The 14,622-nt window shown below is 40.7% G+C and overlaps 1 protein-coding gene across 20 annotated transcripts in view; it reads right to left on the reverse strand.

The window, feature by feature from the left end:
* DCDC1 (doublecortin domain containing 1) overlaps window positions 1-14,622 on the reverse strand; it is a 474,105-nt gene that overhangs the window by 12,137 nt on the left and 447,346 nt on the right. For 18 of the 20 annotated variants that reach the window (XR_008312997.1, XM_053283046.1, XM_053283044.1 and 15 more), the window contains 5 exons: window positions 13,214-13,421; window positions 6,672-6,824; window positions 5,388-5,489; window positions 4,044-4,180; window positions 1,816-1,995 (listed from right to left, as the gene is read on the reverse strand). Coding sequence is in view for 18 of the 20 variants with exons in the window: in XM_053283046.1 (XP_053139021.1) it covers window positions 1,816-1,995; window positions 4,044-4,180; window positions 5,388-5,489; window positions 6,672-6,824; window positions 13,214-13,421 (780 nt within the window). In the remaining 2 variants the exon portion in view is untranslated. The remainder of the gene's footprint in view (window positions 1-1,815; window positions 1,996-4,043; window positions 4,181-5,387; window positions 5,490-6,671; window positions 6,825-13,213; window positions 13,422-14,622) is intronic. The other 2 variants (XR_008312998.1, XM_053283054.1) reach the window with 2 other exon arrangements.

Consider the following 14,622-nt stretch of genomic DNA (forward strand, 5'->3'; position numbering starts at 1 on the left):
CACTCCAAGGGCTGTAGGGGAGAGGGACGAACACGGACCCCTTCTCCCCTAGCTATGCCCCTGGTCTAAGCCCCTTTTAAAGCCATCCAGGCTAGTGGCCATCACCACATCCCATAGCAGAGAATTCCATAGATTAAGTATGTTATATATGAAAAAGTACTTTCTTTTATTGACCCCAAATTTCCTGGCCTTCAGTTTCATGGTATGACCCCTGGTTTTAGGGTTATGAGAGAGGGAGAAACATTTATCTCTGTCCACTCTTTCTACTCCATACATAATTTTATACACCTCAATCATGTCTCCCCGTAGTCATCTCTTTTCCAAACAAAAGAGCCCCAGATGCTGTAGCCTTGCCTCATAAGAAAGGTGCTCCATGCCCCTGATCATCTTGGTTGCCCTCTTTTGCACCATTTCCAGTTCTACAACGACCTTCTTAAGATATGTTGAGCAGAAATGTATGCAGTACTCCAGATGTGTCTGCACCATAGATTTGTATAAGGGCATTATAATACTAGCTTCTTATTTTCAATCCTCTTCCTAATAATCCTTAGTTTTTCACCGCTGCTACCCACTGAGTTGATAATTTCAATGAGCTGTCCACCACGTCCCCAGGATCTCTCTCCTGGTCAGTCACTGACAGCTCAGTTCCCATCAGTGTATATGTGAAGTTGGGGTTTCTTTTGCCCCAATATGCATCATGTTACACTTGCTTACACTGAAGTGCATTTGCTGTTTTGTCACCCACTCACCCAGTTTGGAGAGATCCTTTTGGAGCTCCTCACAATCAGTTTTGGATTTCACTACCCTAAATAGTTTAGTGTCATCTAGAAATTTGGCCACTTCACTGCATACCTCAACTTGTCCCCTTATCTCATGACTTTTAAGTTTACTCTTGAGCCTTTGATGGAGAACTTTGTCAAGTAAACTATGTCAGTCCCATCAGTCACTGCTCTTTTTCCTTTACCCCAGTTAAGTATTTTCAAAACCCTCCAGCATGTCTTTTTACACTTCAGGGATAGGGAAGAATTGCTGATATTGCTTTTGCTCATTCTAGGGGACCAGATAGTAAAGGGTGTGCATAAGAGTGGGGGAGGAGGTGAAAATAATAAAGGTAAAATTCTCTAAATGGAGAATAATTCTGGGACCAGGAAGGGGTCATCTCTTCTTTTGAAGTGAGTCCTTCTGACATCCTGTTTTACAGAGAGCTTGTGCATCAAAGGAAGCATGCACACATTTATTGCATTCCAGAGTAAAGGAGCATGGGCATTTTGTGACCGGGTGGGGGGCAATATTTTGCCAACTTCCCCTTCCTCTGAAGCGCTTTGTGAGCCGCCCCCCAAACATGTCCCTGAGGTTCTTAAAGACCCCGGGACATATTTTAGGGGTCACAGAGCACAGCATAGGGAAGGGGACGTTGGCGAAATCTCCCCCCCCCCAAGCACCCTCTTGGAACACGTCTCTGGAACACAGAGACGTGTGTTTCCTTTGCTGCATATGCTCTTTGTAAATCAGGATGTCAGCCATTATTATTTCATCATTATTATTTCATCAGCCACTATTATTTTCTGAGACTTTACCCCAGAGCTTAACTGCAGTTAACTGCAGAGTTTAGCTGGCAAAACTAAACAGCAATGGTAACTAATTCACAGAGTTTTGGGGTGGTTGTTTTTTTGGTGATTAATACATATAAACCTTGCCATATTATACTTTTTTGGATATGGAAGCAGTTTAAAGGTACAAAAAATACGTCAAAAGTAGCCTTAAATCTTAGGGACTCCTTTCCCTAAATAGAGATCTTTTCTGTTTTATCTTTACCTCTTCAATTGTTCTTCCCCAGGCATGAACTCCTTGTTCAGATCTATATCCATTCTCATAAGCCCACACTCTTTTGGTTGAGGGCTGGTTGTAGAGATCTCTGTGACTTTTGACAAATAGTTTAGGAGAAAATGGAGAACTTCTTTTGAACTGTAATGCTTGCAGCTCTGAAAGGTGCATCTGATGTGAAATGCAAGAGTTCCAAAATCATGACTGACTCCACATAGTATTGTATGTTTAGCAAAACAGAAGCAAACATTGACTGACATTCTGACTAATGGTGCGCTTGCAAAACAAACAAATTTGTGCTAGCACAAGAAGATCACTGTGCTAAATCATGGAGATTTTTGGAATGGGGCTAGTATTGTGCTCTTGAACTATTTATTATTTATTTATTGTTGAATTTGTATACCGCCTTTCATTAAAACAATCTCAAGGTGGTGCAAATTTTGCTTTGAAAACCTATGAGGCATGCCACAGGTTGTGCGCACTAGTCTGGAATGCAAGCGCGTTAGCACAACTAGCTAGTGCTGCAACTTTGCTCTACCACAACATCCTTTCTCAAGCACAAAGTTAGTCAGGATGTTGGCCATTATGATGTATATTTGTAGCATCCTAAACATATAGACAGTACTATTTGTTATCTTATTGAGCACGATTGATTTAAGACATGTCTACAAGGATTCATCTTTTTAGGGTCCTGGTATTTATTCATTAGTTCTTATCGACAGAAACCAAATGGCATCCACAGCCTGCATAGCAGATATGGGGAGCTTTGAGGTAAACGCAGGTGGTACAGTCCATGCAAGAGAAACGTGGTACTGCTCTGGGAAAGGATGCCCAGAGCATTATTGGGGGGGCTTCCTACTACAAAGGCCACACTTCATAAAGCTGAAGTTGAGGCGAGTCTCACAATCGGTAAGACTCGCCGGAAGGGGGTTTGTGAGGAGAGCGGGCTTAGCCTGCTCTCCACGCAGAAGATTGGAAGGTAGCCCTGGGCGGCCAGCTCGGCCACCCACATGACAGCCGGCTCCGTCACGGAGCCAATGGGGGCTGCTGGGATCGGGAACTGCGCAGCCCCTGGAAGTTCCAGGATGCCCTTTGCGAGTGCACAGGGGATCCTGGAGAGACCCTCAAGCCCGGGAGTCTGCTTGCTCAGGGGTCTACTCATGTGTTGCTACACATCATAGAAACACAAGAGTGCTCGCTCCATTAACCTTGTCTTAGGGGAGGGGTATTTTTGAGGGCTAGCTACCGGGAGCTGCGTGGCTCCTGTTGCAGCACACGGCCGCACAAAAGTGGGCTAGGCTCTCTTAGCCCGCTTTTGGGCGATGGTGAGAATCGCCTCATTTTCTGGTTCTAAATAACATATGCATAACATAGGAACACAGGAAGCTGCCATATACTGAGTCAGACCATTGGTCTATCTAGCTCAGTATTGTCTTCACAGACTGGCAGTGGCTTCTTCAAGGTTGCAGGCAGGAATCTCTCTCAGCCCTATCTTGGAGAAGCCAGGGAGGGAACTTGAAACCTTCTGCTCTTCCCAGAGCACCTTCATCCCCTGAGGGGAATATCTTGCAGTGCTCACACATCAAATCTCCCATTCAGATGCAACCAGGGCAGACCCTGCTCAGCTAAGGGGACAAGTCATGCTTGCTACCACAAGACCAGCTCTCCGTGATAACCCAAACTGTTTCTCACAGGTTTGTGGTATATGCTAACAGTGCTTTGTGAACTATACTGAGGACACTCTTCTAATTTTGTATTTTAAAATGCCTCTACATAATGTAGTAGATTGTGCTTTCTTCTGCTTTTTAATAGAAATTAAGCACTGAAGACATAATCCACACTGCTCTCTGAATGAGTGTCTGTTTTGGAACTGTTCAACCCACTCCAGTACCTTACTGGGGAAACAACAACCTCAGAGGGGGTTTTCTCTGATTTCAGAAACCATCTAATGGTCTGGGGGGAAACATGGTAGCAAAACTGTCTGGGTAAGTCAGCAGCGGTGGGTGGGGGAGACTGCTTAGGGCAATCCAACTCTCATATTTTCTTCTCTCTTCTCCTCCCCATAAGAAGCAATGGCTGTTTCCTCTCTCACCTGACTCTGGGGCTGCAGTTAAGATGAGTACTTTGTTCAGCTGATCATTGCACAGATTTTGTGTTGAAAGTATGTTATGTATTTTATTTCTCCTTCAAACTATCCAGCACAAAATGCATTTTCATACCTCTGTGTGTTGTATATCTTCCATGAGCTTCATTTCTTCTTGAGTTTCTTCCATCCAGCCTCCTTCCACTACCACAGGCTGGAGTGGACTTTTAGTGGGTACCAAACTAGCTGCTTTATATTTTGTAATGCGTCGCCCTGAAATAAGGATGGCTTAGTAAGTCATTTTTTCAAAAACCATAATGTTTTATCTGGAGAAATGTTAGTTTATTACTGCAACAACAAATAGCAAAGAAGGCTAGATGGATATATCATTTTACACATAGAGGATATCTAATATTTCCTGCCCTACTAGAGGCTTGGATCCAAAAGGCTTGGATATTGACTTGGATCCAAAACTCTTCATGTGTGAATGAAAAACATTTCTGCACTGCATTCAGTGGTCAGCATTCAGTGGATAGCATTCAGTGGTCACTCCTCCTCCTCCTCCCATGGGATAGTGTTCCAGAAGGTTTTCCTGACACTCAGGAGTGTTTTTTGGGGGGGTTGGGATGGCAGTGAGGAACCACATCAGGAAAGGCTTGGAAAGGCCCCAGTAGATGTGCAGAACACTACACATTAAGGACATGATGCCTTTTGAAAACATGTCCCTGAGGGTTGCACAGCCCTCACAGACATATTTTCAGGAGGCACAATGGGCTTCAGGGGGAAGGGGATATAACTGAACATTGCCCCTTCCCTGCTGCACAATGTTAATCTGGATATCTCAGGCAATGTTGCACCAGCACAGTGCTGGTGCAACAGCATGTTGTGCTGCTGCAACACTTCTGCTAGTCTGGATGACAACCAGTGGGTGGCCAAAGCAGAGGATAAGATGGAGTTCAAGCCAGGTCCTTCTGGTTGTTGCAAGTGGAGTGGCACCACCTCCCGCCCAATGCTTCTGCATTCGTGAAAGCTTCTTCCAAAGCCAGAAGCATGCTGCTGCAGGCAACATGGGGGACTAAAGTGGGAGATGAAGTGGCGGTTGAGCCAGGTTCCTTGCAGTCACTGCGGATGGACTGGCCAAAACCACTCCACTCAGCACTCCTGGCTTGGGAGGAGGTCAAGCCCAGATGTGCACATGGTGGAAGGACTGATGTGCTTGTAGGAAACCCAACAACACATGATACCTTTATGAGGGGGCTACTTTCCCCACAGTGTCAGTTTAGTCACTCCAACTGGGATCACCAGAAGCACCAGTGCAGATATATCCCTATGTGAAAAATCTTACAGAGTAGAACTTATTAGATGAACCAAGCACGGGCTAATGATAAGCTAAATGTACTTATAATTAAAATTTGTCTTTTCTATCTAAAAGGCAGCTGGAGGTAATACAAGTAAATTCTATCCACACTGTGATACTGACCCTGCAGTTGTCTCATTTTATGTTTCATTGCATCTAGGTCTGCCAGAATTTTATCTTTCTCCAACCAGTTTTGTCTTTCCTGCCTCTCTGACTTTTGCAAAGCTGTAATAAAAAATACACATTATTTCTGCTACGGTTTCTTTCACAGTGATTGTACACCTACAAGTCTTGAAAGATTACTGGTTAGCATAATAGATCTATTACAGCAAATAGTTTTTAAAGAATTAGAGATTGTTAGCAAGCTAAACAGATCCAATTATAAACATGTAATTAAAAGGTAAGTGTTCTCATAAGACACTGTCTTTGAAAAGGCTACAGAGCCTAAGGATACCTCTGTAGAAGATGACATGTGGAATGAAAATGCAGAGTGCGCCATTTATGGATTTAGCACGGCATACGTGGGCTAGGCTGCAGTCCCAAGCACCCTTGTGTGAAAGTAGGTCTTCTTGAACAGAATAAAGCTTAGTTCTGAGTGAACATTCATGGGACTGGGCTGATCGTTATAAAAGTTTGGTTTTTTATGTTGTAAAAACATTTTTGCTGAAGTGTGTAAGGAACATACCAAGACCATTCACATGATCAAAAACAGGTAGGACAAGTGTCCTACCTGGGTTTGGCAGCTATGTGCACTCCCAATTTTCATTTGTGTGTCAGCAAAGGAGGAGGGGAGAGTGATTGTGTGAGAGGCAGGAGCTGGGTAGGACAGCCTCATCCTACCCAGCATTTTACCAAGGTGGGAGAAAGAGCTGTCCTACTCAGCTACATTCTCATACACAATCACTCTCCCCTCCTCCTTTGCTTACACACAAATGAAAATTGGGAGTGTGCACAGCTCCCAAACCCAGATAGGACACCCATCCGACCCAGTTTTCAGCTGGGGGAAGTGTCTGTGTTTTTATCAGTAATAAGATCTTGATAATTATTTCTCAGTTCATAGTGTTATAATTTTTGTGGATCCAAAGACCTACATTCTACATGCCCAAGGGGGCTTGTATTTCCAGAAGACCAACTCTATATGCTGCATAGTAAATCACATTTGAAACTGGGAACAATTTCAAAAGCATTTTGAGATGTGGCATGGTTGACTATTCAAAGAAAACAAAAAATTTAAAATGCTTCTGAGTACATTCAAGAACTTGATCACACATCAAGTTCTTCTTGGACCCTGGTCAATATATTCGTGTATTATGCTTTTACATTATAGCAACATAATAATTTGTTTGTGTTTATGTGCCACCATAACAAAAAAATAAAAATAAATGCTCATTGTCTTCTATAACTTACTATCCAAAGGCAAGAAAGGCTCTCCACTGGAAACCCAGACTTCAATAGGATTTCTAAGAATGATGGTGAGCAAAGGATCATCAATCAAGTTCAAACCATCTGGAGTAATCACTGGTGATTCCAACCTGACGTTTGTTTCCTCTGCCTGTTTGTCTTGGCACAGGGAGAGAAAGTAGTATGCTTTATTTTTACATCTTAGGACAAATATTTTCGTGTCATTGTGTGGACTCCCTCTGTTCAGATTGTACCATATCCTGGTTTTATGATACTGGGTTACAGCACCATCATGTGACCTCTCACAATGGGAATAGACCAATAGTCTCACACTTAAGGCCAGACTAGATGCAGTGCTGGAGATACGTGAATGTGTGATGACAAAGATGCAGACAATTCATATTTTTTTACTAAAGAACGACTAGCAGCTTTGGGGGTGTGATTTTCACCAGGAAAATTGGGGTGGGGAAAAATGGTTCACCCTTTCCCCCCACACTTTGGTCCTGATCGAAATTGCCCCCTATCCCTATGACTACTACTTTCAAACACTTTAAAGAAATGGCAAGGCAGTCACACATCTCCATTATCACATCAAGTTTGGCGTCACTATTTTTAAATTTCTCATTTATATTTCAGTACTCCTAAGGTTCCTCTCCTTTGCCTTGCCCTCACTACACACCTATATGGACAGCTTGTGTCCAGGGTATTAAAAAGATCACCTCCTTTGTCATGAACCCTGCCACCTGTTACAATCTTCTGAAGAGGTTCGGTTATGGTTGCCACCAGCTCATTTGGTGGAGACCCAGGGCCAGGCTTTCTCTGTGGCTGCCCAAGGGCTTTGGAATATGCTCCCTGCTGAAATAAGAGCATCTCCTTCTCTGTTTGTTTTCAAGAAGACCCTCAAGAATCACCTGTACTTGCAAGCTTTTAATTAGAATTAATTTTAATAATTTGTTTTAATAATTGTTTTATGCTACTGTTTTTAATGTTTTGTGTATTTTAATCTGTGTTGATTTTTAAATATTGTTTTAAATTTTGTACACTGCCTAGAGATGCACTTATCAGGCGGTATAAAAATATGATAGATCGATAGATAGAAAGATAGGTAGATAGATGTCATCATCCTAGCCTTCCATCCAGTATACAAAGTAAGCACTTCATTAACGATCAAGAATAATATTTCCTAGGCTTGAAAGAAGTGTTGGCCTTTATATTTTGTGCTGGGAGGAAGAGACAATGGGTAACTGTCCAAACTTTACAGTGCTGAACTGATGATTAAGCCTAGTTTGTAACCTTTTCTAGCTTTTGCTTTACATTTTTGAACTAATGGTATTAAAAATCTGCAAACTTTGTAAGCAGAAAGGATGTCTAATACAAAGCACCAGCAAACTTATGATGAGAGGTTTCTTCTTGGCTAGCATATTGCTTAGAAAATCAATAGGCAAGAAATAGGGAATAAAGCAGCTAAGATGGGTCCTTTTTACCAAGTACATCTAATAACCAATAGAAAATAATATATAGTAAACAAATACATTTTAAAAAACAGACAAGCAAAGTGCACAGGAATTCACACAAATACATAAGAGAAGAAAAAGGCAAGGAAAAAGAGCACCCACAGAAAACCAGACTTATAGAAAAGCTTGCAAAGGATAAATGGGGAAAGTGCCCTCTTGTTTTCCTTTTATTTAACGATCAATCTTAAGTAACCATAGCTCTATCCTAAATAAATAAATAAATGAGCTCTTTAAAAAAATTGATCAAAACTAGCTTGAACAAGAATGCCTTTGCTTAAGAACACACATACAGACAAAATGGAAATGTGTTCTCAGTGGCAAAATAATTTTAGTGTTAAAGGACCTTGGAGGTCAGTGCAGGAAGCTGCTACAGCAGATGACCATCTAGTCTCTGAAAACCATTAAAGGAGGAAAGCCCACATAAGGCAGACTGTTTCACTGTCTCTAACATATAATAAATTCTTCCTAATGACTGTAGCCTTCCAAATTCAATCCATTTTAGCCTAATTTTCTGAAGGAATGTAAGCTTATGAGATCACCTGGCACTCTGTGTGTGTGTGTGTGTGTGTGTGTGTTCGTTCCCCTATCAACTTCGCAATGCCTGGACCAATATGAACCAATTTGGGTACAGATGTAGGGACACATAGGGACACCTCAACAGTGTAGTTTGTGATTATGTCACCCACCCCAATTCAAGATGGTAGATGCGTAAACATTTGAGGCACAAGTGAGCTAACTTGTGAACCGCTTAACTGATTTGAATCAAATTTGCTACAACTGTAGGGGCACATAGGGATGCCTCAGTGGCATAGTTTCTAATTACGTCATCCCCCTCAATTCAAGATGGTGGACGCATGAACGTTTGAGGCACAGAGGGCTAATTTGTGAACTGCCTCACTGATTTGAACCAAATTTGCTACAGCTGCAGGGACACATAGGGTCACCTCAATGGTGTAGTTTATGATGATGTCATCCACCCCAGTTCAAGATGGCAGATGCATTGAGGTGCATGTGGGCTAACTTGTGGACCACCTAACCAATCTGAACCAAATTTGGTACAGTTGTAGTGAGTGACACTTATGGACACACACCTCAATGGTATAGCCTGTGATGATGTCATCTACCCCAATTGAAGAAGGCAGACACATGAACATTTGAGGCACAAGTGGGCTAAATTGTGAACCGCCTAAACCATATGAACCAAATTTGCTAGAGGTGTAAGGACACATAGGGACGGCTCAAAAGCTTAGTTTGTAATGATGCCATCTACCCTGATTCAAGATGACAGACACATGAATGTTCAGGTTGTGAGGATGGTAATTATTAATTAAGATTATAGTGAAAGGAAAGTAGGCAGATTAGTTCTTACCATAACAACTTGTTTCTAGTTCTGCCCTCAGGATCAACAGGGAACAAGGCTGCTGCTTCTTCCATGTGATAGCCCTTAAGATATTTGAAGATGGCTATATTCTTCAGTATCTCTTAATCTTCTCTTCACCAGACTAAAAATACTCAGCTCATTCAATTGTTCCTCATAGGACTTGGTTTCTAGATTTATTACCATCTTTGTTGCCCTCCTGTGAATCTGTTCCAGTTTAATCAATTCCTTTATTTAATCATGGGGCCCAGAACTGGGCAGTGTGGCTTGTATCCTGACTCAATTACTTGATGAAAGTGTTGAGGTTTGTGATTATTTTGCAAAGCAGCAAGGAAGCTACCACTCCAGTTACAGAGTGCAGAGCATAGTTGTTGCAGCTATTTAAGTGACACGCATGGAGACTGCTGTAAAGTCTAAACTAAATTGATGTAGTGGTGAAGTACATTTGGGAAAGGAAAGACCTATCCTATCTATCATCTACATAATGAATATATGTGGATCTAGAAAGTTCCAGAATATTTAAGTAGATGTCGCTCAGTTAAATGAAACCTGTTCTGCCTCTTGTTCAATACAGCAGCAACTTTAAACACTTTCAAAACAGTCTCATATTGTGGAAAATGAATGGCTTACATTGATTTCATAAATATTCATATATTAATTAATTTATTTATTTATGAATGGCAATATTATTAATGATAAGTTGGATAAAAGTTAATAGAAGGGAAATATTTTGGTTCAAATATTTCTAGGTTAGAAACTTAAGATCTAATTTACAATCTTTTACAAAATTGAACAAAAATGGATTTTGAAAATTTTATCATGAATATTTTCTGTCTTCTATTCCAAAGGCTTAATATGTACTCTCTAAAAAATATTAAATATTTGCTGATGGAACCCAAAATGCCATGATTTAAAATGTGGGATTTAGATGCAGTTCTGGGACCAGAAATTTGGAGAAAATATGGAATCAAAAGTGTTTCAAATCACAGACTTTGGATATAAGTGAACTAAATGTGATTACCAGATGATATAAAAAAACACTTTATCTTTCATACGTGTTCAATAATTATTAATCTTTATACTGGAGAAAATGCAGTGATATTGGATCATATTGGGTCATAAGTGGTATAGTTGTCAGAGGATCAAAAAGTTCTGGTTAAGTTCTGCAATATGTAACATCTATAATCCATATTCAACTGTATTCAAAGGCAATTTTATTAAACTACTGAATTACCTAAAATTGTTAGATAGTGTACAATGTTTGATTTTACAATATGAACAGCAGCAAAACTAATCACAGTAAAAAACTGAGGGGAAGAAACTTTTTAGTAAGATCCTATTTGGCAAGATTCAGCATCCTGTAATTCAATGCAAATTGTCAGAATGTATCAAAGCAAATCCTATCATGTTGATACTTTTCTAGTAACATGGTTACAATTTTTGAAGTTTATTGACAAAAGAATCCCGAAAGACGGAAGGTAATTTATATTTTCTAATACTGTTTAAACTCTGATTTTATTTATGAATTGAATGGGTTCTTAATCGAATGGGGAAATTTTTACATTAAATTATATAGGTATGTTGTCTAAAACTACATTACTATATCTGTAACATGTAAATTTTAAGATTAATATGTAGCTATATTCATTAGGGCACTTTTGTATATTTTTAAATACTATTTTACTTATAACTGGTTCTCAAAAATAAATTATTAAAAAAAAACTTGTGTCATATAAAGGTGTTCAACTGGCCATCACAGCTGTCATGTTACAGTACTCAAATCAAATGTGCACAAGCAAATTTGTGCACTGGGCAACATGCAGATTTGTAGTGGAGCTCCTTCCACTGATGATGCACTCGTGCTAGGGAGCCTTGCACACATACGAATATGATGGCACAGGCGCGGAGCCAGCCAAATGGCAGTCTGGGTCCGGCCCTGCCCAGCGGCCCCTCTAGCGATGACCCGTGTGCATGATGTCATGCGCATGGGGCATGGCTCGAGTTCTGGAGAAGCCCTGAGCAAACTCCCCCCCCCCACGCCTGGATTCCTGAGAGCCCTGAGCAAGCTCTCCCCTGTCCGTTTCAGGCTCCCCTGTCCTTTTCAGGCCCCGAGCGAGCTCTTTCCTGTCATTTTCAGTTTGCTGCCTGACTGCCTTTATTTCCCTTTCTCTTCCTCCAATGAGCGAGAGAAAGGCAAACAGAAGCTGTCAGGCAGCAAGCACTGCCTGAAATGACAGGGAGAGCTCACTTGGAATATCCCAAGCCTGGACCATGCCCCCTTTGCACATGGGGGTGTGGCCTCGAGCTCTGGAGAGCCTGAGCTGCTGGAAAAGGATAGGGGAGAGCTTGCTCAGGGCTCTCAGGAACCCGGCATGGGGAGTTCGCTTGGGGCTCCTCCAGAGTCCGAGGCCACACACCTCTGCGGGCTTTGGTGACCATTTTCTTTGGCAGCTCAGGTTCTTTGAATCCATTTGCACAATGGTGGCTCTGCCCCTGCAATTTCAAATAGTTAAACAGTTATATACCACTTTTCAATACAAGTTCCCAAAGCGGTCTACATAGATATGAATAAATAAATAAAATGGCTCCCTGTCCCCAAAGGGCTCACTATCTAAAGAAGAAATATAAGATAGACACCAGCAACAACCACTGGAGGGATGCTGTGCTCAGGATGGATAAGGCCAGTTGCTTTCCCATTGCTAAATAAAGATAATCACCAGTTTGCAAAGGTGCCTCTTTGTTCAGTTAGCAGGAAAGCAAGTACAGCACTCTTCTGTGACTGGAACCCACATCTGCTAATGGAGCACTGCTTCACTAAAAGTCTGGATGCCGCCCAACAATTAAAATAAATTCCAGAGTGGTAGCCAACAACAAAGTGTCATATGGCACCTTAAAGACTAACAAAATTATTCTGATATAAGCTTTTGTGGGCAACAGAGCAGTGGGAGGACATTTCAGTCTCCCGGAACACACTGCAGCTGAGCTGTAAATCATCATTCTTCAACAACAACAAACTTCAAAAGGATAATCCAGCATGAACTTGCTAAACTGGAATTTATCAGCAAGCTTGATTCTTTTCATTTTGCACTTAATCAGGACCGGTGTTATAGCTAATTACTGTGGTTATGAATGTACTCATGTTGTATACATTTGAGATTTGCACTAATATTTCACAAGCTGTACCTCTTGTATTTCATGGCCTTTTGATGGCCTGTTTATCTCAAGTAAGTGAGTGTGATTTGTACATGAAACCAGAGAATAAAGTATTCTTGAAAGACTGATATATTCCTGTAGCCTACTGAATTTTAACCTTCAACGATTTCTGCCAAATTTATATGCTTTCATAATTTGTGTATGTAAGTCACTTTGATCCATTGCACACATGATGAACATAATTAGAACCTGCAGAAGCTTTCTAAAACAAAACAAAACTAGTTCAGAAGCAGTTCAGTAGCAATAATCCTTTCCCTACTATACTATTATTCGCTGTGGAATGGAAAACAAAATGAACGATTTCTAAGATACTTCATGGCAATACAGCAAACATGCTCCCTACAGCTTTATTACAAAAAAGGGGTTGGCTCTCTGAAGACAGATAATTGACATACTAGTTAAATTCAAATTTAACTGAGAATTTGATAAAAGTAATATTTTACCTTTCACTGGCAACAGAGATGCACTTTTGTCAGAGACAGGAACAAAATTTGCTTTTTCATCTCGCCTGCCCGATTTCTGCTTTCTGTAAAAGTCATTTATAGCACACAAAACTAAATCCTGTAGTGTACGGATTAAGGTGCCCTCACTGGTGTACAGTCTGCAAGCTGTCCTGCTAAGTTCAAGTCGTCTTGTACATAAAGAAAGCAGCTGAAAAGGGAAAATTAATAACTCTATGTGTTTAATAAAAGCTCTTATTCTAAAAACATATTTGTGCTTAACATGAAGTAATGACTGAAGAAGCTTTAATGGTCTGTATTTAATTTCTGTTCACAGTTCTCAAAAGCTCTTACATGAGCCTTTCCATGTGTTTTTAAAAAGCTCTTCTAAAAACATATTCGAGCTTAATATGAAGTAATGACTGAAGAGGCTTTAAAGGCCTGTATTTTCTTTATATTTACAGTTCTCAAAGCCTCTTACATGAGCCTTTCTATAGATACCAGATAGTAAAATGGGGCTGGTACAAAACTTTTGTGTGCTGGAGGGAGGAAATGGCAATCCTGTCACCCATGGGAAATAAAAAAATGAAATAATTGACAACTTGTCATTTTTTAATTGCACCCCAAATCTGTGACTTAAGGTGGGCTCCTCACTCAGCCAGAGAGTACAGTTGGCCTGATGTGTCAGCTGCTGTCTTGGCACCTTTCATTTCCGATCTGATGTGCAGCTTCATGGGTTTTAGAAAGTAGAGAACCATCATAGCAGCAGTCCTTTTCTCCCAAGGAACTTAGTTGTCATATGTTATTTCATTTGTATAACTATGGGATCAGTAGGCCAACGTAATCATTTTCAAGAGCTTCTTCCAAAGAGATCAAGAATGTAATCCATCTAACCAAACTAAATTTTATGTGGGAGATCCATGATTGAATCACCTTACATTTTTATTTGTACTTTTAAGTAGGCTAGTAGGCATCAAATTTTAATGGATCAGCAGCAGTACTACAGAAGGGGGTATTAATCCTTTTTCTACCCCACATAGTCACAGAGAGGTGCCCTCCACATACCAGTAGTTTGGACCTGAATTATCAGTTTGGGGGGACTCATGCTGTTTTGGGACAAGTACTGCCTGCATGCTCACTACTTGTATTTTTGTTATTAAACTTGCATTAGAGTAACATCATAAGTCTCAAGGGCTTTCTCTTCTTCAAAGGAAACTAGCCCTGTAAAGCTACCCTGAAACTTCCCACTGTAGAAGGAAGTAAGGGGAATGTGTACAAATTAATATTCTCTGAGATTATTAGCATACTGTAGAAATTTTCTATGTAATTTAAACATTCAGAAGGGCAATCTTTGTCACTGCACTTATGACTTGTGCCAGATGCAAAAGATATACAGCAAGCCTTGCAGGCTT

Source organism: Hemicordylus capensis, chromosome 1 (genome assembly GCF_027244095.1).
Source record: "Hemicordylus capensis ecotype Gifberg chromosome 1, rHemCap1.1.pri, whole genome shotgun sequence".
Taxonomy (NCBI): Eukaryota; Metazoa; Chordata; class Lepidosauria; order Squamata; family Cordylidae; genus Hemicordylus; species Hemicordylus capensis.